Source organism: Pteropus medius, unplaced genomic scaffold (genome assembly GCF_902729225.1).
Source record: "Pteropus medius unplaced genomic scaffold, Ma_sr-lr_union100, whole genome shotgun sequence".
Lineage (NCBI taxonomy): Eukaryota > Metazoa > Chordata > Mammalia > Chiroptera > Pteropodidae > Pteropus > Pteropus medius.
This window is the reverse complement of record NW_024356249.1, coordinates 15,180,805-15,207,186: the sequence shown is the minus strand read 5'-3', so window position 1 is coordinate 15,207,186 and position 26,382 is coordinate 15,180,805. Positions and strand designations below refer to the sequence as shown.

General features: G+C 36.6%; 1 protein-coding gene and 1 non-coding gene across 5 annotated transcripts in view; both read left to right on the top strand.

The window, feature by feature from the left end:
* The first annotated feature begins 21,272 nt into the window (after positions 1–21,272).
* On the top strand, positions 21,273–21,380 carry LOC120601407 (U6 spliceosomal RNA). The gene has a single exon (XR_005652435.1). It is a non-coding gene; the product is annotated as a U6 spliceosomal RNA (small nuclear RNA).
* A 3,931-nt stretch (positions 21,381–25,311) lies between these two features.
* The window catches only part of PTPRZ1 (protein tyrosine phosphatase receptor type Z1), a 162,564-nt gene continuing 161,493 nt past the window's right edge, over positions 25,312–26,382 (top strand). For all 4 annotated transcript variants that reach the window (XM_039860686.1, XM_039860689.1, XM_039860688.1 and 1 more), the window contains exon 1: positions 25,312–25,494. In XM_039860686.1, coding sequence (XP_039716620.1) covers positions 25,437–25,494 — 58 coding nt within the window. In that variant the 5' untranslated portion in view covers positions 25,312–25,436. The remainder of the gene's footprint in view (positions 25,495–26,382) is intronic.

Genomic DNA, 26,382 nt, shown 5'->3' with positions numbered 1-26,382 from the left:
TTTATTATTCTTCCTTTTCAGACTTGTTGTTGTCATTATTCCTAAACATCTGTTTTTTTCATATGAATGTTAGAATCAGTTTGTCTAGTTTCAATAATAGCCCTATCTTTTTTTGTCTTACAATAATTTATAATAATCTGGGGAAATAAGACATCTTTACGCTACTGTTTTCAATCTATCCCAAAACAGTATTTGGCTTTCTACTTCTTCAAGTCCCTTTCAGGTACATCAATCTCAAATCTCCAACGTGGAAATGATTGTTTCTTTGCCACAACCACGTACACTGTTCACATAATTTTCCAGTTGGAAAAAATAAAATGGTAAGAAATCTGCTAGAAGTATTGAATGTAAAATTGGCTGTGTGCACTGTAAAGCATAAGTCCCAGTTCTATTTGTTCTGTGACATTGGCAAACTGTAATTTTTTTTGTTACAAAAAATTTTGGATAAAAACCTAAAATCTCTTTCTTGGCACTCACTGATGATGACACTACCAACATACAATTTCTACTTAATGACTCTATTGCCTTTATCTTAAATTTTTAATTCATATGGACAGATTAACAGATATCACTCTTTGCGCAGAAATTTATCTTTTATTTATTTGACTTTTCCATTATAATTAATTTTCTCTTAATTGTTATTATTATTTAAAAATTATGAAACATAATGAAAGTCCCTTTTTTTCCTTAGCATCACCTCCATTTCTAAACTGCTCTATCAGCTTTTATGCTTTCTTCTTTTTCTCTTCCATATCCCATTGTCCCATCTCTCTTTTTCTGTCTCATAATTTCTGAGAGAAGTTATCAGAAGTCACTAGCACCAAAAGAGCAAGAGAAACAGCCAGACACAATGTGAAACGATAACCCAAATGTTGAATCTTCCCCTTCATCTCTTTTTTTCATCTGCCAACTGAATAAGACAAATATCTTATTATCTGTAATGAGATAGAAGTAGCTTGGATCTCTGAATGAATATACAGAAGACCTCCTGACAGGGAATATACCCACATTGGACGGTAATGTGAGAAGAGATATTAATTTTTATTGAATTAAGCCATTGAAATTAGGGTCTTATGTGCTATAGCAGCTATCATTATTTTAATCTATCAGAAGAGAATAAAATCACCTAGAGAAAGAGAAGTAAGTCAAGAACTCTATTATTTTATAGTCAGATAGTAAAAGTGGAAAAGCCCAAAAATATATGGATTAATAGTTGCCATAGAGATAAGAGTGAAACTGAAAAGAATTGCAATATTACTGGCACCAAGAGAAAAGAGCACTTCAACAGAGAGAAAATAGTCAATTGGGTTAAAAGTTGATAGAGCTCATGAAAAACTAAAATGCTATTCATAGGAGTTAACAACATTAAAAGCATTGTTAATTTTAGCAAGAGACAATTCTGGAGAAAATGGATGTGTTATGAATGTATTAAAAAATGTAGGGAAGAAAAAATGGGTAAAAAGAGATTCATGATTCAGGAAAGATTTGTTTAATTTATTTGAAATCTGGGGAAAATATTATCCCAAACTTAAAATGTTAATGCTGAAGGAAAAGTATAATAATGATGGAGATGTGGAAGAAACAGAAAAGCTAGATGATAATTGATGAGCTGAGAACCTAGACTGATGATGTGATCCATGTGCATGCAGCAGTGTTAGTCTCTAACAGGAACAAAGCAGTGCATTCTCTTCACTAGAATGAGATAGAAAACAGAATGAGTACAGCAAGAATTACATTTGGAAACATAGTGGAGGGAAGTTGAGGAAGCTCTGGATGGTGGCCTCTCCTCTTTGGAAGTTTTCTGCTGAGGGTTGAGAGTATAAGGATGGAAACAGGTAAGATATTTAAGAACAGCGGAAAAAGAATGCAAAAGTGTAGTTGAAGAACAAGCTGATTTGGAAAAGGAGATCAGGTTTCTGGCACATTTGGGATACATTTGAGTTGAATGATTATAAATGTATAGTGAAACCCATTTACTGTTTTGGAATTCTCTTGCAATGCTCTAGCTGTCACCTAAAGGCATACAGAAATGACATAGTTGGATTCATCCTAGTCTGGAGTTTTGCCAAATAAGGGAAAGTGAATTTGGGATATTAGTAACAGGAAACTTAAAATGATAAATTGTAGAGACTAAGAGTATAGCAAGGGAAGTGGAGACAGGAGATCTGACAAGTAGAAAGAAAGTCTGGAGATAAATGAACTAGAAATCAAAATAGTGTTGAAGCAAAATCCTGATATGATTAGTTAAATAATGAGTTTGGAAATATCATTTGTGAATAAAGAGTAGATTATTTAAATTAATGTTTTTGGAAGTAAAGAGACTTTAGATGAGGAAAATGCCCATGATCTGCATTGAGTGTATGAAAAGGTAGAATGGAAGTGAAAATCATCAGAGAAGAGAAGTATATTAGTTGGGGCAGGCATGCTCCCTACACTTATGGAGTCACCTGGGGTATATTGAGGAAATTCAAAATAATATGGAATATATGAGATATTCTGTGAGCTTCCTTAACACAATTTTAATCACTGCACTTGCCTGGTGCTTCTTTGTCTTCATGTATGTAGAAACTATGTCAATTTTGTGGTCTGGTCAAGATGGTGGAGTAGGTCCATGCTGTCCTGGCCTCCCCTCACAGCCCCATCAAAATTACAACTAAACTACAGAACAACCATCAATGAGAGTCACCTGAGGTTTAGTTGAACAGTAATCCTATAATTAAGGCATGCATAAGAAGCCACCTCAAGACTGGTAGGAGGCCCAGAGACAGGAAATGGACTGGTCTTGCACCCACATGTAAGGGTTGAGAATTGGGAGAGATATCTCAGTTGTGGAGGTCCCCTATGAAGAGTGAGGGTTCCCAGCCCCACACAATGCTCCCCAATTCGGAGCACCAGTGCTGAGAAGAGAAGTCTCCACAACCTTGGGCTGGGAAAAAGAGTGAGGATTGTGGCTGAATAAGATGAAGGGCTGCAAGAGTCTTAGGTGCTTCTCTTAAAGGTACTGTCCACAGACTCACTCATTCTGAGCTCCAGGGCTGGAGCAGTAGTTTAAAAGGCACCAGGGACATACGAGGAGAAACTGAATTGTTTGGCTTCAGGGCAAGGGTTGGAGGGGTAACTGTCTCTCAGGCAGAAGTTCTAGCAGAGGGTATTATTCCTTTGTTGAGTCCTCTCCTGTACCAGTGTGTATACTTAGGCAGGCACCATATCTGAGTGTCTATCAACCTGGCTAACACTGCTTGCTCTGCCCTGGTAATTCCGAGACCCCACCCCACCCAACCTGCAGGCCCATCCAAGCTGCTTCCAGTGGCTTTTCCATACAAACAACCTGCCTTGGCTCATGCTGTGGACTTTTCTAAAATCTCTCAAAGGTTCACAAACCCCAGACAAGTAGCAACTGGTCTCGGCATGCCCTGTACTTCTTGCTGAGCAGTCCCAAGCCTGGCAGTAGCAGGAACCTGCTCGGTTCACAGCTTAGCCTCTCCCAGGCACCTCCAAGCCCAGCACAGGTGGAAGTCTTCTTCAGATTGCTTTGTAACTCATGCCAGGTGGCCCTAAGCAGGGCACAGGCTAAGGCCGAATTGGCCTGCAACAGGGCCCCTCCCAGGAACCCCTACTGGCAAGACCTGTGGCTGCTTAAGACCACCACCTGCCTCCACAAATGGCACACCCAAAAGGCAGACTGGGCAGGCACCAGAGTCCTGTTAAATCGAATCCTACTCTATAGGGTCAGCTCCTGCACAACAGCTCCTCCACTATAGTCATGGCTAGTTGTCACAATCAATTAGCCTCAGGGGCAATCCCTCCTGTTGAAATACAAATAGCAAACAATGCTCAACTACAACAGAAGGGCACAAAAGGGACACACACTTGGAGCATCCAGCTCAGGTGACCAGGGAGATTGCACTACTGGGCCTCACAGGACACCTACTATATAAGGCCACTCTACTAAGGCTGGGACACATAACAGCTCTACTCAATACATAGAAAAAAACAAAAAACAAAAAACAGAAAGGCAGCCAAAATGAGGAGACAAAGAAACATGTCCCAAACGAAGAGAATAAAGCACCAGAAAAGAAACCAAACAAAATGAAAATAAGCAATCTACTGGATACAGAGTATAAAATATTTGTTATAAGGATTTTCAATGATCTCAGCAAGAACTTTAACAAAGAAATAAGAACCCGTCAGCAATGAAGAATGCAATAACTGAAATAAAGAATATATTAGAAGAAATCAACAGGGGATTAGATGAAGAAAAAAAATCATATTGTGAATTGGAAGAAAACACCCAATCAGGACAGCAAAAAGAAAAAAGAATCCAAAAGAATGAGGATAGTTTAAGGGACTTCTGGAACAACAGCAAGCATAACAACATTCTCATAATAGGGATAACAGAAGAGAGAAAGCAAAGAATTGAAAACCTACTTGAAGAAATAATGATGAAAAACTTCCCTAACCTGGTAAAGAAAATAGACATACAAGTCTGAGAAGCACAGAGTCTCAAACAAGATGAACCCAAAGAGGCCCACACCAAGACACATCATAATTAAAATGGCAGAGGTGACAGATAAAGAGAGGATATTAAAAGCAGCAAGAGAAAAGCAGTTAGTTACCACCAAGGGAACTCCCATAAGACTGTCAATTGATTTCTCAACAGAAACTTTGTAGGTCAGAAGAGATTGGCATGAAAGATTCAAAGTGATGAAAAGCAAGGACCTATAACCAAGATTACTCTGAATCAAAGGACAGATATAAAAAGCTTCTCAGACAAGAAAAAGCTAAAAGAGTTCCTTACCACCAAACCAGGATTACAAGAAATATTAAAGGGACGTCTTTAAGAAGAAAAACAAATTGAAAATATGAATAATAAAATGTCAGTAACAACATACCAAGCAACAATTACTTTACATGTAAATGGATTAAATGCTTCAATCAAAAGACATAGGGTGGCTGAATAGATAAGGAAGTAAAACGCTTACACATGCTGCCTACAAGAGACTCACTTCAAATAGATGCACGCAGACTGAAAGTAAAGAGATGGGAAAAGATATTTCATGAAAATGAAAACAAACAAACAAAAGCTGGGGTAGCCATGCTAATATTAGACAAAATAGACTTTAAAACAGAGGCTGTTACAAGAGACAAGTAAGGCCCCAGTAATCCCACTTCTAGATATTTATTCAAAGAAACCCAAAGCATTACTTTGAAGGGGAATGTGTATCTATATGTTCATTGCAGCACTATATACAATAGCCACGATATGGAGGCAACATGTGTATTCATCAGTGGATGAATGGATAAAGCAGAGGTGATACATATATACAATGGAATATTGCTTAGTCATAAAAAAGAATGAAATCTTGTCATCTGCAACAATACAGATAGATTTAGAGGATATTGTGCTGAGTGGAGTAAGTCAGACAGAGAAAGACAAATGTCGTATGATTTCACTTATATGTGGAATCTAGAGAATCTAATAAACAAACAAAAAAAACAAGCTTATAGGTACAAAGAGCATTATGATGGTTGCTGGATTGGAGGGTGAGGAGATGAATGAAGAGAAGGGAGGATTAAGAGATATAAATTGGTAGCTACAAAATAGTCATGGGGAGGTAGAGTATAGTATGGGGAATATAGTCAGTAGAAATGTAATAACTATGTATGTTGTCTGACAAGTACTAGATTTGTTGGGGTGATCACTTTGTAAGTTAGATAATTATCTAATCGGTGCATTGTATACCTGAAACTAATATAATATTGTATGTCCATTATAATTGAAAAATATAAAATATAAAAGTTAAAAAAATCAAAGCAAATAAAGACATTTTCATGTTAAAAAAAAAAGAATCTATGTCTAGTTTGATTATCATTGTATCCCCAGGATATAACACAGTTCCTGCCACATAAAAGAGGCTTAATGAATGTCTACAAATGAATGAATGTGTAGATAAATAACTGAATGAAGTGTGGTGTGATAGGCACCCTCCAAAATGACTCCCAACGAGCTTTGGCTCCTAGTACTCACATCCTTTTGTAATCATGTCTCATATGGTACCAGAGCTGGTCTGTGCAACCAGAAAACTATCATAGAAGTGAAAGTGTAGTCACTTCTAAGGAGAATTTATAAAAGCCTGCAGTCTCCATTTTGGACCACTTACTCTGATCAAAGCTATGTCATGAGCAGCACATAGTGAGGAATCGAGCTTTCTGCCAATGAGCCATGTGAATTAACTTTGAGGTAGATCCTCCAGCTCCACTGAAGTCTTCAGAGACTGGAAGCCCAGCCAACAGCTTGATTGCAGTCTCGTAGGAGACCCTGAGCTGCTCCTGGATTCTTAATCCTCAGAAACTACGTGAGATAATTATGTTAGTTGCTTTACGCTGTTAAATTTTAGGGTAATTCATTATGCAGCAATAGATAGCTAATACAGATGGTAATATTGTTTTTTACAGGAAATTTTGGAACTTGTTCTCCACTTTTATTCCATCAAGAAGGAGGGTTCCTCAAACTTCGATCAACCTTTCTGCCCCTACTTTTGATTTTGACTTCACAAAGTGAAGTCTTTTCAGCCTGTAAGTCTGGGGAAGAATAAGAACAAAACAATTGCTCCCCAGTCTCAGGGGATCACTTACATTTCTCCTCATTTGTGCATTGAATCATGAACAATGTCTCCCCTCTTTATAGCATAGCAATTTTAAGAATCTGATATTTCTACTTTAGTAATAAGACTATTACATGAGTACAAATGTTGTGTTTAAAGGCATAAAATACTACTAAATTATGGTATAATGACTTATTTTCTCATTTTGTGAGATATCATGTAGGTTGATACAAAACGTGTAAAGACTTGAAATTGCAAAGATTGCCCAACCCATGTTGATTTATTGCCATATTTGGCATGTTTTCAAAAGCAAAAGCAAGTCACTGTATTAAGTCATAATTGACACAAACCACAAAATGCACTTTCAGCCTAAGATGACTCTACTAAAGCTCAGTTTTGTTCATCCCATTTCTAATTCTATGTAATTAAAATTTCAATAATAATAAATACAAAAATAAATTGGAAACTTTATTTTAGAGATAATTAATATTGGATGTAGTACAATTCCTGCTCAAGTCAAGTATCATTTTTAATTTAACTCATTACTTTAAAAATAAAGCATTACATGATAAAACCTATTGTGTTAAAAATAGTTTAAAATTTTATTATATTTGTTAGAAAAAAGCAGTGTAATTAATTGAAAGGAATACTGCCTGTTATTTTGCAAATAGGCATGTCTATTTTCAGTGGATAATTTAAAAAACAATTCTAGAATAAAAAATTTTAATGAACATCAATTTGACACAGTTAATTGATAATTTCCCAAATAAAATTTGTTAACCAAAATAACAACTATTTCATAAAAATATAATCTTACCATATGAGGTTTCTCACCTTATCTGTATAAAAATAGTGACATTTAACAACTGAATTTTTAGATAATACATTTTCCTCTACATATATAATAAAAGTACATAATGTTTACCTTATATCTTACTTAAGGCTAATAAATATTTAAAAACATGGGCTTATCTTCATATATGAGATTGAGTGAGCACTGCAGAATTATTACATATTTTTGCCAAATTTTTCATATTTATAAAAGATATGATAAACATAAAAACTTATATTTTATGCAACATAGTCTAACTTATATATCTCATGTTATGAAGTACTACCTAAGACACAGTAATAAATAGCAATCTAGTCTATAGTTGTTTTATATAATAACTAGATGACATTCAATTCTTTGGTAACATTTGACTTGTAAGAGAGATTACTTTGAAGCACAATTAGCATTGTGAAATTTGCTCTAAAATCATTTTGACACACATTTAAACTTGTTCTTGATCACCCACAATGTACTCATGTGTCATTGTACTTTGCAATTCACCTATTCTGAATGATAGCTTCAAAAATCAACACATTAGAGAGGATAATATAGGGCCCATAATTCTTAATCAAAAATCCATTTCCATAAAAAAGAAAAGAGTATGCTCTTGAGTATATCCAACAACCATTCTAAAAATATGTTCAACAAAAGCATTGCGAGAATTAAAACTGAAGAGTAATCTCAACTGCTTACATGTATGCATGTTTGCACTAAAGACTTCAACACTTCCACACTATATTTACAGAAAGCAAAAATGTAACAGATGCATGCATATGCAATGTTTCCCCTAATGTCCAACTGGCTAGTATCAACCACTATTCATTCCATTAGAGCCTGATAGTTCATTGAGTGCAGGGTCAGACATCTCTCATGCTTTTTGTTACCTACCTCTTTTTCCCATCCCCATGGTGGGGTACACTGTACAAACAGATGATTAATAAATATTTTTAGTTGAATTGACAATACAAACATTTCTTCCTCAATCTGATAGCTTTTTATCTGCTAGTAGCCTCCTTTTGTGTTAACTTCATTAGAAATATATATGCTTGTACTTATTTGTGTTCCCAATACTATTACTTTAGACATTTTTGTTCTGCCAAAAAATTTCATAAAGATAGACACAAAATAACTCAGCCATTAAGTTAAGAACACTAGCGTGAAAAAGAAAAAAATGTCATTACTGGATTTTAGTCCCATTGGGCATGCCACTTAGGTAGATGCCATTGTGGTGTTTGGTTGTTTACACAAGAAAGCTCTCGATCTCCAGACACCCTTGACTGAGACACTAGATCCCAGGCTCACGCATGAGAAGGGAGCAGCCAGCTCACCTCACCAAGCAGCCCACATTCAGCTGTGTCCTAAAGAGTAGCATTGTCCCCCACTTCCTTCCTTTGTCGGTGCTCCCAATCATAAATGCATCCCTATTAATTCCAATTATTTTACTGAACATTAAATGATTGACAAGTTTTAATGATTTAAAATGAGAGGAAATGTCAATCTTTTCATAATTCTATAAAGATTATACATTCTATAAATAGTTATGCAGTAACTCTAATTCTATAACAGTTATCCAGTAACCATGTCTGTAGATCCTAACTTATCTTCTCAGGGTCTGCATAGAAGCCACTTTGAAGTTTTATTCTTCACTTTTACTCCATGCGGAGGAAAAGCTCCCTAAGCTTGCACCATCCTTCCTGCCCCTACTTTAGATTGGCACCATTCCATGAAGACTGTAAGTCTGAGGAGGAATCAGGACAAAACAGTGGCTCTCTAGTCTCAGGGGATCATTTATATTTCTCCCAGTTTGTACATACAGCAATTTCTCTGTCCTCTACCGGAAAAGGCCCCTATTCAGGGATCTCTTTATAATAAAATCCTATAAGAGTGAGCATGTCCTTCAGCTCATAATCTCATTTCTATTCATTTTTCCTCAATAAAAAAATTTTAAAGGAGATAACTTTATACATTCAGATTTCCAGTATATTATTTGTAATAGTAAAAAATTGGAAGGAATTAATTAAAAATTCACGATAGGGAAACATTTAAAAATTTTTGATTTAGTTATTCAATGGAACACCATGAAAAGATTACCTGATAGTTATGAAGACTGAATTATAAAGTATAAAAATCTTTTGCCTCTGATTCAATTAGTACTCTGTAGAATGAGGAATTTCTGAACCAGCTACCAGTCCTAGAATTCTGCCACCACTACTGCTATTTGTATAAGTGAAAATGGGGCAGGGAAGGGGGGCGCATGTCTGACCACATTCACTTCAAATAGGTCTCCCTCAGGTCATCTGATGAGTAGTTTCTATCTTCAAGTGAGTCTGAGAAAATTAGATTTTAGCTTCCTAGCCTCTGCAACCTACGTGGGGATTGAATACATGATGAAGGAGGTAATCCATAGGATCTGTTACTGCTACTAAGAAATCACCAATTGATTTTATCCAGGAGATTTAACAATTAGATAGACAGGTGGGAAAGAATCAACAAGGAACAAGGTATAGGAACAGTGGACATTTTTAGGGAGCATAATTTCTAGAAATAGCATGCTCAAGAGAAAACATTTATTATTTTAATAACAGAATGTTTGTCAATGACCAATATATTCTAAAGTCCTATCAAATTAATGAAATCATAAATGATAAAATTGACAGCCTGATGTTGTAGAAAAGGATTAAGTTAGGGATCAACAGATTTGGGTTTTAGGACTGGTTTTCTTATCAGCTAGATAGATTATTTAGTAATTTAGTCATTTAAGTAAATAACTAGTTACTTAAATGAGATCTATGAGTAATCTTAGTATAATTGAAATATTTTTAAAAAAGGATTTCTAAATTTCTATTCCTAAAAAGTATTAAACTTCACCATTATTATTATCATGATCACTAAGCTATAGACTTATCATGTAAATTTTAGCTTAGTCTTATTTTTAAGAAAAGGAGAAACTACTTGTGCCATATATCCCATATGTGCAGTTGCTACTTTTTATGATAATGATAATCCTTAAAAAATTAGATTTTACAAACTATAGAATATTTCATATAATTGTCTCCCCCACCAAAAAAAATGTTTATATTATGCTGTGATCTCTACAGTGTTTTGTAATTTCTCAGTACTGATGGGAACTTTTTCTTTCTTCCTTTGATAAAGAAAGGAGCTACTATTTGTTGAGCATATGCTACATCAGACACTGTTTTTGAAAGTCTTACAATGCAAATGTAGACCACCATTCAGCTACAGAAAGCACTGAACAATCATACCAGTTGGATTTCCATGGCATTTTGAAATTTACAAAGGACATGCACAAGCTTTATCTCAATTAATCCTCCTAAGAATCTCGTAAGATAAATAATACTATCCTTATTTTACCTAGGAGGCAATTGAGGTTTAAATAAGTAATCTGCCCAAGCTCACACAGCAAGCAAATGACAGACCAGAATCCAGATGGGTCTCTGTGTCTCAAAACCCACATCGAGCTTTAACTATAAAAATCTTGGCTACCGTGCAAGAAGAAAAACCTTCATTAATTGACACCATTCTGCTAGAGTTCATCCTTTCCTTTTGCCTTGGGCAATATGGCTCAATTCCAAGCAAAGCTGGCACTTGTTCCCGTTCTGTTACTTTCCTGATTGACTGCCTACAAAATGTAATTATCATCACCTCAAACAGATTGAAGAGTCACCTTGCTATGTAAGCACCCTAATATGAATGATCAACTTATGGCAGTACAGCACAATTTTACTTTATTTTCTTTCACTTTGATTGAATTGGCTATCAGATATTACTCCTAATCTGCTTAAATTTTTGTAGAAAATGGTATTGTAAAATATTGTAGCATGTATGTAGGATATGTAAGATGAGGTAAATTCTCCCAATATCACACTTGCAATATGCTTGTAAGACCAAAAGTGATGGTGAAAATGTAATTAGGCACTAGGCACAGAAGCTATGGAGTTATCTTTTGGATAATTTTGTCATTGAGGAAAATCTAGCAGTGCCATACTTCCAAAATAAAAAATTTTTTTAAGTGGGAGAATTAAATATAATAGGAGACTTTAGTGCACAAACATTAATAAAGCAATAAGGCTATTTTTCATCATATAGAAAAATATGCTCATATTGCATTTACTTCATAATAGAATAACATAAGAGAAAAAGAACAATGAGTAGAAACAACAACTATTATTCTAAGACATAGATGCAGTTCCAGGGTAAGTTCCTTAAATGGAATCAGGGAGCATTAAAAAGAGAAGTGGTGTTACAGAGCTGTAAATCATTGATTATGATACTATTTAACCTTGCCTCCTGAGAATTTATGATGGGTGGGTGTGTGTTTGTTCAATGAACAAGTTTTAAAGTTGTTTTAAGCCATTAAATATTTTTAAAAAGTAAGAAAGGAAAAATGAAATGCTTCAAAATATAATAAGTGTGATCTATATGATTTGATTGATGGTCTTATATAAGAATTTTTCCTACAAGTCTTAATTAAATACTTCCATCTTTATCACATAAAACTTTGTTATGAAATATACCTAATCATATCTTCATTTAGGCAGATATATGCATTCTTGACACTGAATAATTAGTGTTTGAAGACCTGCATTAGTAAAAACAAATTCTGTTTTTACTGTTATGTCTAAGGACAAGGATATACATTCTCAAAAGGACAGGTAAAATAAATCTAACAAAATAACTATTATCAATTGTTTAATCACGCAGAACAACTCTATAATTTAACTTGTGGGTGGGGAAAAGACTTCTTAGAAAATAAATTAATAACCATTCAATAGAATATAATAGAATATCATGTAGAATTTTTCCTATTATCTGGAATTTCAGCTAAGGCCCAAAGCCAAAACTTAAATGCCAAAATCTAAAGAAATTCACCCCAAAACAAAAACTGGGATGATATCCTTAATGCAACGTTTTCTAAGAGGCTGTAGAACCTGCTCTGGAACCACCAACTGGGGAAAGGTGGAGAGTACTCATTTCTCTAAGGAGTTCAGTGTTTGTGTCGAAAGAGCTTCCTTTCTTTATAGCTGCCTCTTTTTTTCCCCCAAAGTCAGGTGATTAGTTTGGATAGGATGATTCTAAGTGAATCATTCTTGAAGATGTACGGTGCTATCCCAATTAAAGATATTAAATACGGTGGGATGAACATATACATTTATCTCTACTTCTTAGAGAAACCCTACTTAAATGATAACTAGGAATTTTTTAAGGAATGACATCCAAGAACAAAGAAAACAAGAGAAAAAATAATTACAGAGGCAGACAAATGGAGAAAAATTAGAATTTGAAAATCAGGGTGAATGTTAACAGATCTACCAGCCCCAAGATAGCTGGATCTTGAACTGCCAGTGGTGAAAACCAATAAGCAACCCAATTTGCACTGCTAATCCCTGAAAACACTCCAGCTGGAAGTTCCAGGTGCTTTTGTAAGTAAGGGGAAAGACAGTTTTAGAAAACAGCAGATGGGCTGAAAGTCTGTTTAAGAAGTTAGAATCCTAGATCTTCTCACTTCACACATTCAGATTACCACACCTTCTCCAACCAGTTGGAGACTAAAGGTTTTCATCTCTGGAGAAGATAAAATAAATGACAAAATGCAGCTTTCATGGAAAAAGGACTTAATACTACTTTAAAAGTATACTTAAAGACCAAAGAGAGCTCTTGAAAATGAAAAATATGATAAAAGAAATAATAATCTCAATAGATACGTTGGAAGAGAGTTGAGAAAACTCGCCCAGGAAGCAAAGAAAAATGGAAAGATATAGGAGAGAAAAAAAAAACATTAATCTTCATCCGTTTCAGCTGCTATAACAGAAATACCAGAGACTAGATGGCTTACGAATAACAGAAATTTGTTTCCCACCATTCTGGAGATTTGGAAGTTTGAGATCAAGACACTGGCAGATTTGGTGTCTGCTCAGGACTAGCTTCCTAATTCATAGATGGCCTTCCTCTCACTATACCCTCACATGGGAGAGGAGGAAGCTTTTGTCTCTTCGCTCCTTTTAAGGAGCGAGACTCTACCCTAATGACTTAATCACCTTCCAAAGGCTCCACCTTCAAATACAAAGTTAAAAATTAAAAGGTGAACAATGTCTGTGTGTAGGGAAAGTGGCATCTCGTTCCTCAGCTAGACATCTGCCTAGGCTGTAGAATTGCTAGTCTGTACCTTTGCCTGCTTGAGTTGGGGAGAGTAAGTACAGGGTTGAAAGAAGAGAAGGCAGCCAAGTGGGGCAGCCAGCAAGAATACTGGGGCTGCTAGTGTATTAGTTTTCTAGTTGTCATAACAAATTACCACAGATTTAATGGCTTAAAACAAATTTACAGTTTTTATTTACAGTTTTACAGTTCTGTAGGTCAGAAGTCTGACGCAGGTTTCACTGGGCTAAAGTCAAATTGTCACTAGGGCTGCTTTCTCTCTGGAGGCTCTAGGAAAGAATCCATTTCTTTGCCTTTTCCACTTTCCAGAGGTCACCCACATTCCTTGGATCATAGCCCTCTTCCATCTTCAAAGCCAGCAACAATTAGCTGAGTCCTTTTCACATCACACCACTCCCACCTCATCTTTTTCCTCTTCCACTTTAAGAACCCTGGTGATTACATTGGATCCACCCAGATGAAGGATAATCTCTCATTTAAAGTTAAGCTGATTAGCAACCTTCATTCTGTCTGCAATCTTAATTTCTTTTTGCTAGGTAACATGACACATTCATAGATTTCAGGGATTAGTATGTGGAAATCTTTGGAGGGACCATTATTCTGTTCAACACACCTAAGGATGGAGTGGACAAATTAGAAGGAAGCTGGGATTCAGTTGTCTTGCCAGTTCTTCACCTAAGAGGGATTTTTACTGGTAAACTAGAGGATAACTAACTGCAGGTGTCTGTGGGTGAACCAATGGTTTTACACTTTAATGGGGAAAAACTGGAGACAACATTGGATCATACACATCAGAAAACTTTGTAGTGAAGAAGCTCCAAACACTGTATATTTGCCAGACCATCAAGAGTTAGAATTCGAATATCCTTCAAAAGGCTTAGATAGCCAATCGATGATAGAGAAGTGGCAAGAATTGTATCATCATACAGTTAAGTGAGACAATATTTGCCACTTTTCTATGATATCTCTACCTGAAGATTTAGGAGCAGGAATCTTATACAAATAATACACCACCACAGAGCTACTTGAGTCTATCTATCCCTGGAGAAGAAAAGGAGCTTGGAACCCATACAGTATTGATGTTGTAGACTCGATTGGAATTTTAATAAATAAAAGTATCTGAAAAATTTATAGACTCTGACCAAGATGCAATAAAAAATGGTAAGAGTAGTATACAACATAGTAACTGTTGAAGAAAGTTAGTAAAAAAGTCAACTTTCTCTTATTTTTACTTCTATGAGTCCATATTCTTCAGTAACCTGTTACAGGTATATGAAAATCTGGAAAGCCGATTCAGTTTGTGTGTAACCTAGTTTACATGAGCTCTGGGGAGTACAGCAGAGAGGGACATGATGTCCCATAGCTGAGCCGAAGGACCATGTTCTTTCCTCAGGCTCTTTACTTATTTCTAGCAATAGATCTTTTTAAAGCTATATTCTCACCGTAAAATGGAAAAATGTGGCTCAAGTTAAAAGTGGTAAAATTATTTTTCACTTTCTAAGCAATTTTAGAATGATCGATGCTATTATAAATATATGATGAGTTTATACCCTCGTGATCTTAAAATATATAAATGTAATCAACATTTCTCTTATTAAAAAAAATAGGAAAAAATCAAAGTTAAAAATATAGGAAAAAATCGAAGAAGTGATTTGCTTTTATAATATAAACTATTTGCCTTGCTGTCATATTCAGTCCCTTACTCTTATTCATCCAGCCTCTCCAACCCCCTACAGACCTTCAGGGATGGAACAGCATCTCAAAGCTTGAAGGAGGGTAAGGGTTAACATTTTGTGAGCCGACTCAACTCTGACAGTGGAAATTTACATATTTTTCTCTGAAAGACTTCAGAATAATTTTTAACATTGAGAACCAAGAAAAGATAGCAAAACTATTACCACTCCAGTATGCAATCATAAAACAGTATACTCTATTGATTTTGAGTTTCTTTATGTCTTTCTATTTTATATTCTCATTTTCTCTCCCTCTCCCCACCCTACCCCCTTGTCTTTCTTTCTGTTTTTACTCTGTGTAGGAGACATCTCTATTACTCATATTTGCTTCTCGCTTCCTTCTAAGCACATTGGAAAGCTGATACATTGGAAGGGAAGTGATATATGTTCTATCTGTGTGGAGATATTTTGGTTGACAATACAAGACTCACCAGCATTTTCTTTCCCTGAAGCTGTGAAAAACACATGTTGAGAAAGAGATGCCAAAAGCACAAGGCAGCCCTGGATTACTGAACAATCACATTCAAGGCAGCTTCTGTGGCAAGTCACTTGAACCCTAAACAGGCTTCAAGTGAGCAAGAAATAAATTTTTGTCTGGTTAATCACAGATATATGAATCTTTGTTGCTGCAGTATAACCTAGCCTATCCTGACTGATATACTAACTTTGCCTTCCTTTTCCCCCATTTTTGTTTTTTGTTATTTCAATTTACTCTCATCCTTAGGTACTTCTTCATGTTATTAAACATGCTTCATTGATCTTCAACTTTTAATTTTCCAGGTATACACATATAAAGGTTTATAAGCATAAATGCTATAAAGAACCAGTTTCACTGGAACAAGAGCATAGGCACTGGGATCAGAGAATTCAGTTTTTAATTCCAATTCCACCACCACAAGTTCTTTGACTCTGAGGAATGCTAAATTCTTTCTGCCTTAGGAAACATCTGCAAAATGGAGAAATGATATATCTAATTTGGGGTTTGGGAGTGATTAACGATAACAAATGCAAAAACATTTGGCATAGAGTTGATAGTCAATAAAGGATAAATACTCTTACTATGTTCTGTTTTCCTGATAAGATTTTTGGAAATCAACCAGGTGCTGGAAGCTTTAGGGAAGAAAAGAAGAGTTCTATTAGTGCCCCTTTGTTCTCCAGGCTCGATGTCTCTTTTCTGCTCAACTCTCTTATATTGATTTTCCAAATTCTTTTAGGGATTAGTTCTAAAATATATCTACTTAGGTAACTGAAGAGAAACACAAGTCAATATTCTCCTCAGGCTAACAATAATCTTATTTGGGCAGACTGCACAGCAAGCTTGAATTCCTGGAATGATGTTTATTTCTCGCATCACACACTGTTCATCGTACTGACATTTGACAACAAGCTTTGTAAAGTGTACTATGTATCAGGAAAGCAAAGTAGGGACATGTTTCCACTGCGTCAGGCACCTGGTCTGAGTTTGGTATGGGATTCGTAGGTGTAGAATCTCTTAAGTGTCTTCAGGAAGAGGCAGTATAAATTAATAATTAAGTATATGGGTTCACACTTCAGGTCTGTAACTTAACAATCTGGGTGACTGGACAAATCATTTTTACCTCAGTTTTCCTATGAGAGTGGGAAGATGGCAATGTTACCCACATCATAGGTTTGCTGGAGGATTAAACAATTATATAAGACACCTTTAGAACAACATTTAGTGCTACATAAGTGTGACTATAATAACTATTATGACAAAAGGAGAAACAGTAGTCAATAATTAGTTTTCTAGGACTTTGATTTACGCCAGCTTCTCAATTGTACATTGTCTATGTAGTTATATCTTTTCTTAAGAGAGTAATGAGAGACTCTTCCAGGGCTATGGACCTCCTCAGCTCCTATTCCTATTTTAAGGAACAGGAGAGGCTTATCTAGAAATAATGTAAGTAAAAGTGGATACTTAGAGAGAATTTGGCCAATGGCAAATTTAGGGTTTTGCGACAGCCCCAAAATATAAGTGCTTCTTAACTCTCAAAGTTTTGCATAACTAAAGGTCAAATACTGCTGCTGGAAACATCAGGGAAAGTTCGAAGTCCCCAGGCCCCACCGGTCCTCTGCGTGAATGGAATCAGTATAACAAGAGTTAATTGTGAAGAAAAAGAAGAGAATAAGATTACAATAGTCTGAGGATGCACTGGAGGTATTCTAGGCCTGCTAGGCATACTCTCATTCAAGAACAAAAAACACTGAGTAAATCCTAAGCCAAGGCCAATGTGTTATGAGCAGTCTAAGTATATTATCACAAAAGCTAGCCAGTAAGGCAAGAGAAATAATGCCTCCTTAGTCAGAAGGCATAAGTGTCCAGGAACTGATAGGGCCCATTGATTATCTGAAGAAATAATAATAGAAACAAAGTAGAACTCAAGAGTAAGTTGTAGGATTTGGTGACTGATTAGAATGTAGGTGATGAGAAAGAAGGGGCCAAGGAGACTTCTCAGGTTTTGTGGACCACAGAAATACCAGTTTTGGAGGAATGATGAGTTTATAGTTTCAGGTGCACTGCACTTGCAAGATCATTAGAGTATGGTTTCTTTTATAACTTCGAAAGACTGCTATTAATGGGAAAAGGAAAACAGAATCTACCCGTCAGTGATTTGAGAACACTGGAAGGTGAGGAAGTGGTGATAATTATAGTCTAATCTTATAAGGACATTGCGAAAGAAGACACACCTGGTACTGTAATTATATTGAGATATACGGTCAAGACAATACTTTCTTAACAGGAAAATATTTTAATTGCTTGATGAGAAGAATAAATTGAGAGGGAGAGATTCAAATAAATGATGAATCATTGGCTCCAGAAGAGTTCGATGGGTTCAGATCAAACTTAGAAGAATGAGCATTTAGAAAGAGAAAGAAAGGATTGGAGCAAAGAAGAAATTCTTTCTACACTAAAGGGAAGAGAGTTGTTCTGGGTCCCTAAAGTCAAGTGGACGGGATCATACAGAGATAATACTTAGGCTAAAAATAAAGGTGAACATAATTTTTAATGTTATCAAAAGTATAATGGATCATCCAGAGTGGTTGGAGGTAGGCAAAAAACAAAACAAAACAAAACAAAAAACAGCTAAATGACTATCAGAAATGTTTATGCATTTAAAATCGAGCAGCTCTTTCCAATGACCCAGTACAGTGCTGATTTTCTGATTTTCAGAACTTGTTTTACACATTTGCTTTCCACTCCAACACTATCCTAGATATTTTTCAAAAGCCTAGGGAGCAGGCAAACATTGATTTTAAATTAAGCTTTTAAGAAGACTAAATCCTGTGCTTGCCTCTGATAGAAGAGAGAAAAGACTGTTTTCACTTTTAAATGGCAAGGAAATGGAAGTAGCGATAAATCTAAATTTGACCATATAAATCTTTGTAGTGCAATGCAAATTTGAGGATACATTCCCTTAGAATTTATCTGAATAGTGGAGTTTAGGTTGTGGTTGTTGGGGGAAAAGAAAAATATGACTCTTCGATTATGTTTTGTAATAGAGTTAGTAGTGGAGTACGGAAAAGGGGCCAGGATGTATAGATGTTGAAATATCTGTCATTAGCTTATGATCAGCACAATAAGAGAAATTACCTCTCCCATTCTAAAGAATATGATTCTCTTAATATAACAATTATTTTAATACAACCAACGCTGCTGACTTATGTGAGCTCCTCAATGAGAAGTTCCCACTATAGATACTAATTAATTATTTTTTGGATAATATGTTTAAATCTTTAGAAGGAATCACTCATGCCGGTTCCAATTTACTGGTGTGCACTTCATATTAGATATTATTTTAGAAAAATTACTTTGGTACTGAGCATGAACTAAAAACTAGAAAGGCTAATGGTGGGACACTCTGTAAGAAGGCAGGTGCAATATTCTATCCAAGAGAGACAGAGCCAGTAACACGTGAATGAGGGATGGAGGGTAGTGAGTTGTATCTGAAAATAAACAATCTCAAAATCAAGAGCAACCATTCCAAGGAAGCAATGTGGATTGAACATGTATTATTCTTAAATAATATGAGATCGCTCCTCATAATCACTAACGCCATTTCAAAACGATCATAAATCATGCTGTTAATAAAATATTTGGAATCAGCAAAGCTTCTTTGATAAATTCAAGAAGGCACAATGTCCTCCATATGGTTGGTGAAGCAGTTTAAATCAGTCCAACCACTTTGTCAAGAAGGTCTTTTTAATTTATAGATACGGATGCAGATATAGATGTAGATCTATACACACAGAAAGAGAAGAAACAAGAGAGAAGAGAATGATAAAGGTAAAATGCTAACAATTGAAGAATTGTAGTTCACTGTAGGTTCATCGATTCTAACAAATGTACCACTCCGGTGTAGAATATTAATAGTGGAAGAGATTATATGGGTGTATAGGAACAGAGTTTATGGGAACTCTCTATTTGCCACTCAATTTTCTGTGAACCTAAAAATGCTGTGAAAAACAGTCTATTTAAAAAAGCAAACTCTTTTTAAAATGGGTTAGTTAATTAAATAAAAAGTTTAGTTCAGGATAAAGAAGGGCTCGAGAAGACTTTAATGCCCTTAATTTTAAACACACCAAAATGTGCTTATCCACAAGACAAATGAGAAGTTACTAACCAAGATAGAATTATAACAAAGCAAATATTTAAGACACCTGAGATCTTTGCTATAATGAAATGTTTTCTTTTTGAGAGAGAAATGGACATTTAAGCAATATTCATCCACAAATAATTTACAAAGCTTATGGTTGATTTTTTCAATCACCGTTTTAGATATATTTTGAAAATATATGAAATATAAAAACAGATTATTCTACTAATACACAGAGGAAGAATTATCCTGAATCTCACACTATATTAAATGTTCCTGACATAGAAAAAAATGGCTCCTACCTTTTCGTGTTCTTTAATACAGTTTTAATCACTAAATTATATCCTTCAAATATAACTAAATTATTTTATAGTCAATCATGATAAGATTCTAAAAGGCTAAATGTGTAACTTACTGTGGTTTTCTCTTAAACATAATTATCTCTTCTTCAGATAGACTCAGAGTAACACATCACACTCAGTTCTGGACCTGTCAATGAGGATTCTCCTACCTGTTTTATGCCTGATTTTATGAAAGGCAGTAATAGGCCATCTAGTTAAACTTCTAAGGGCCATCAGGATGCAAATCTCAGGGTGTTAGAAATAATTGCTTTTTAGGTAGAAAGTTACTAGTAGGACAAATCCAAATAAAAGGTTTGACTATGTTGCAGAAAGTAACACATGCTTTCCCCTTTGCAGAAATTTCACTACATGAATACTGAGTATCTGCCATGTGTCAATCATTATGTGAACAAAATATGTGAGATGCAAAACACAAGATAAATCTAAAATTTTGTTTTCAAGTAAAATAAGATCTCCTGACAAACATCTTATTATGACAAAAACCAAATTTTTCTTCTAAAAGAAATAACAATGATATTCTCAGACTTACATTCTCAATAAATATTGAATTGACCCAAACTAATAATTTCTGCACAAATATATTTGTCATTGACAATGGATAAAATTGAGCAATAGTGTATGTGAGCCAAACAGGAATGACTTATTACTGTCATAGTATATGAAGTACAGATATTTTACTTGTCCCTTAATCCTATGTTTTATTCAGTGACTATACAATATTTTATAGTTCGAGCCACACAGATTCTGCAGGGAAAACATGCTCTTTCCCCCCATCTGCCTCTATCTGTATTCATATTAGAGACACTTTGAAAATAATTTGCAGAGTAAGGAAACTTATGAGAGACCATGGACATTTCACAACCACATATGAGTAGCCCTGACATCAGACATTTCTCAGACACTCCAAAGTGAAATGGTCAGATTTAGCAAATAAAAACACGGGACACCCAGTGCTCACTTCAGCAGCACACACACTAAAATTGGAATGATACATTGATGACAAGCGTGGCCCCTCTGTCAAGGATGACACACAATTTCATGAAGCATCCTATATTTAAGACAATACAGGACACTCAATTAAATTTGAGCTTCAGATAAAAATAAATTTTCTAAAAAATATAAATATGACCCAAATATTGCTTGAGAGTGCACTAAAAATTAATTTGTACTAAAAATTATTTATTATACTAAAAATATATTCCTTAAGTTTATTGATTAAATTCAGTGCGTTAGAATTATTTTATACTAAAAATTATTCATTGTTTATCTAAAATTCAAATTTAACTAGGTATCCTGTATTTTATTTGGCAATTCTCAGCAAAGACATTTTATAGTAGTGATGCCTTTGACTCTTTTTAGACTGTGAGTTCCTTTATGATGTAGTGATGGAGGAATTCACACTTGAATGGTCAGCCCCTAAAGCAATGCATGATACACAATAGAAATGTGTTGAATGAAAGACTAAATGTAAAGGGTAATTTTTAAAGAAGTGATACAAATGAATGGATGGATGGATGGATGGATGGATGGACGGATGGATGGATGGTTGGAAGGATGGATATAGATATTTACTCCATAGCTTATTTTGTTGGTGTAGCTCAACAAAATAATTATTACTGGTACTGGCAAAGAGTGAAGCCCCATAAGGATTATCCTTTTAGCAACTAGTATGAGCAACAACACAGCTGTTATTCTCTTTTGGCTATAGCTGTGGCTATGCAGTGGCTGGAAATGGACACAACCTTCTTTCTGACTGTGAGACCTCTGGACACCTGCTGAAACTTCGGTTACACTTGAGTAAACCGCAGCTCTGGCTGAAAACAAAGATGAAGACCCACTAGAAGATCCAAATCTTCATTTAAATATTTAGAAATTAAGCCACGAGTTTATGGTAAAAAGCGAAGAACTCTATGACTTTCTCATAAATTGCCATTGGCAGCCTCTGGATATGGTTCATTCTAAAATCTCAGATGAGAACCCAAACAAGCAATATGTTCATTAAGCTACCGAACTATCATATTAATTGTATCCCATTTTGTTTGTTTTTGAAAAAAAAATTATTCTCCCAGGAATGCACTGAACTCTATACATAAATACAAACTTCTGCGACTTAAATGTGATTGACATGTAGAGCATATTGTAAATAAACATTACCAGCACACACACACACATAAAAAATAGAATATATATCTAGAATATATATAAAATATATAAATATGTAAAGAATATAAATATAAAATATATAAAAGTATATAAAATATATCTATCTAGTCCTCTATATCTATCAATCTTATATGAATAAATAGGTAGATAGGTAGGTAGATAGATAATGGATAGAGTCAGACTCTGATGTGGTTTTACAGGTTTATAACTTTAAATCACAGTGTCTAATGTACACTGAGAAGGTAAAATATCTCAGAAATGACTGTGACCTCAATAAAACTGAAATGTGAAATACAACATGCTTTTTCTGTTCTGCCCTTCTGATGCCTTGTTTTCTCCCACACCTGGGCAGTTGCAATGACCTAATTTCCAAGAACCCGAACCACCTGAGTCTCCCACTCCATCACCCTTCCCACGACCATCTGATCCACATCCACTGGTTCTGAGTCAGTTTTTCATTGCTGTCACTCAATCGCACAGAACTGGTTGACATCCTGCTCCCCACACAGACCTCAATAGCAACTGGAGTACTCCCTCTGTCTTTCCTGCCTTCCCAGGTCAATGACAATAACTGTGAGAAAAGGATTAGCAGAGACCACAGGATCCACCTATCCTTTTTACCAGGGTAACTTTGGTTTCAACAGTGCTATGTTTCGTGATCTAACACAGAAGAGTGACTAGCGATGTGACTTGGCCAAGTAAGAGGGGAGTTAGGGTGATTTTTGTTGTTGGATTCTTCTGGCAGGCTAGTGAGGTAGACTTGATAATTGAGACCTTATGGAACATCATACATGGCCCTGAGCAAAGCTAGCTTTTAAACAGCTGAATTTCTTGAAAGTTTCTTTTGTGGTTCCCTCTTGTTTAGTATTTCAGGCATAAGCTCCTCCACTAGGAAATCAATGTTTCCCATCGTCTGACCCCACTTAATCTGATCAATTTTAATTCATACTATTTTTATAGTGCATGACTCTAATTCTTTCATTCTTGTCTCCACCTTTTTAACTTTATTTTTTTTCCCTTGGTAGTTCTGGGTTAACTACATTTCTAGGTAACATCCTCTGCCTACTCCAGTTCATTCTAAACACTTTCTCTGACCTCTCAGTGCATTTATATTTTATATACACACTTCTTGCCATGTCAGCAAAAATTTTCTTCCTAAGGGAAAATTGAGCAATCAGCAATCCCCATTATAATTCTTTTCAAAGTTGCAGTCTTCCTATTTTTCTTCATGGGAAGAATAAGATCAAGGGTCAATATCTTAATATATATGTATGTATTTTTGTATAAACATTCTAGATCGATTTGCAATTTATTACACGACTACAATCAATTCCTGAAGCAAATTGCATCACTGGCTCTGCACACTTAGCCTGGGGTTCAGAGGCTGTGGATATTAGTGAGGACAGGTTGTAACACTCAAAATACATTCAGAACCCAATTCTGTATGCAATAAGCTTTCTTTAAAATTTTAAAGCTAAAATACTATTTCGAGACAAGAACAGGACACAGGAGCACATACTGTACAGATAACCTACATCAAATGGATGCTAAGAATACCAGAGATAAATCCAGAACTTGTTTCCGTGCTTTAGAGTGGATTCCTAAAAGGATCCAAATTGGGTCTCATGTAACTAGAAAGATGCTCTTACAGTTAAAGGATATATAAATGAAAATCTTTGAAAAGTGCATGAATTTGCAGGGCTCAGTGCAGTCAGGCTCATGGAGGATAACACCAGTTGCCTTATCTTTTTATTTAGGCTTTAAATTAATTCAGCGTTCATGGAACACGGTACCGACTATTTCTCCCTATGTGCAAGGGGCTGGGTTATAATAATAAATAAGGCACACTCCCTGCCATCAAGGCGCTCACAGTCTAGTTATGAGACCACCATGGAAACAAGCATGTACAACGTGACATTTGCAGCAGAAGGAATGTATTGTGTTTCTTTTGTATATCCTTCAATCAAGCAATTAGAAAATTTTCCTGTGCGTCTCATTGCAGAGTTGAAAGTTCCTCCAAGCAGCAGTGCACAGCAGGACAATTTGATTGAAGTTCGGAGAAGAGGCAAGGGTCTGACTGGTCACAACAGGGTCGGAGATTGTTTGCGGTCAACTGCCCTAGAGGTAATAGGGTCTGGAACTCTTTTGGTGATTTGGAATATGAAAAGGAGTAGGGGATAGGAACGCAGCTTCCCTCACCGCTTTCTGATTGGACCCACTAAGCATCTGCAGGGAGGACAACAATAAAATGAAAAACATTTCCAGGAGTGAACCCCAAAGGTCAGTCTCTAGCTGCGCGGGACAAAGAGGGTCTGGTCTCTTCTCTTCCAAAGGGATGAAGGAGTCTTAATGAAAAGACCTTTTCTCTTCGAAGACTCTAAACCCCAGCGGGTTCCACTACCTCCAAAGCTGCAAAGCCACTGGCAGGGGCTGGGGGGTGTCGCCAGGTGAACGACTACACTGGGACCCGGATCCTGGGCGCCCGCCGCGCCCCTCTAGCCCCCGCGCAACCCCGGCGGGCCGCACGCTCCCAGCTGCCGAATGCTGCGCCCCCGCCCTCTCCCTCGCCCCCGCCCCGCGGCAGCCAGCTGCAACCGACCTCATGGCGCACGCCGCTTTAAGCGCCTTTCTTTAGAGACGCTCAGACCACCGAAAGCACGCCACTGCACGCAGAGGGACCAAACTCCGCCCTCCTGCCATGCCTGGTTTCAAAATTAGCTCCCACAGATACTTACGACCATCCTCTCATCCCTTACCTCTCTCTCTCTCTCTCTCTCTCTCTTTCTCTCTCTCCCTATCTCTCTCTCTCTCTTTCTCTCTCACACACACACACACACACACTCACACCAGTCTGTACACTGGAGAAGAAAATATTTCCTTCTCGCGTCCTCTCCCTCTGCACCCCGAGAAGCTGAGGAGCCGCGTGGCCGGGCTCCCCGGACCGTCTGGAGATGCTAATCCTAACCCGCTTCCTCGCTTGCCTTCAGCTCCTCTGTGTTTGCCGCCTGGGTAAGTGATGAAACCTCGGTGGGGGTTCCTCTCAGGGATCTTTTGGGACACAGGTTGGGGGATTTCAGAGCATTAGGTACTTGCTGCCGCGGGCGCCTTCCAGCAAGGAGAATAAAGAGACGGTGGACTGGGAGCCCACGGTGTCGGTGGCGGCACTACCGGTGTCAGCAGCGTGAGATCATGCGCCCCCTCCCCACCTCGCACCTCCACCACCTTCCATCTGCCCGCCCGGATGCGAGCTCCGGCCGCCACAGGAGAGAGGTTGGGCAGTCACGGTCGCTGGCCTCACAGCTCCTCTCTCTCCTCTTTGCAAAGTGTAGAAAGAGCCTGTTCGTTACATATAAGAAGATAAATACCACCAGAAATACAACCGTGGTGCGGGGCGCCTTACTACATCGCGTTTTTTGCTGTTAAATTTATGCTACGGATACTGTGGACTTGAATGAAAAATACACGTGTCTGATGCAAATTACACACGGATACACACACACACACACACACACACACGAAAGAACTAGCTACAGGAACAAGCAACGACCTGACTTTTCTGTGTTTTTTAGTACTTTCAATTTAGTTACATTCAAGTCTGGGCAGTTACTTAAAAAAAAAAAGTTTCAATCAAAATTTCTATCAGCGTTCTGCCACTGCTGCCAAAGTCAGAGAACTGCAGGTTGATATATTCATGGTTCATCTTCCATCCCCCACATTACAGGTTATACATTTAATACTGAAATTGCATTTGGATATAGCCAGTTAGAATATTTACCGAGGATGCAGGTTCAAATGTTCTGGTCGTTTTCCAGAACTGTAAGATTGAAGAAATGTCTTTTTTCCTTCAGGAAGGTTTGCTATTATAGAATATAATAGGTTTGGAAGCATAATCCTGAA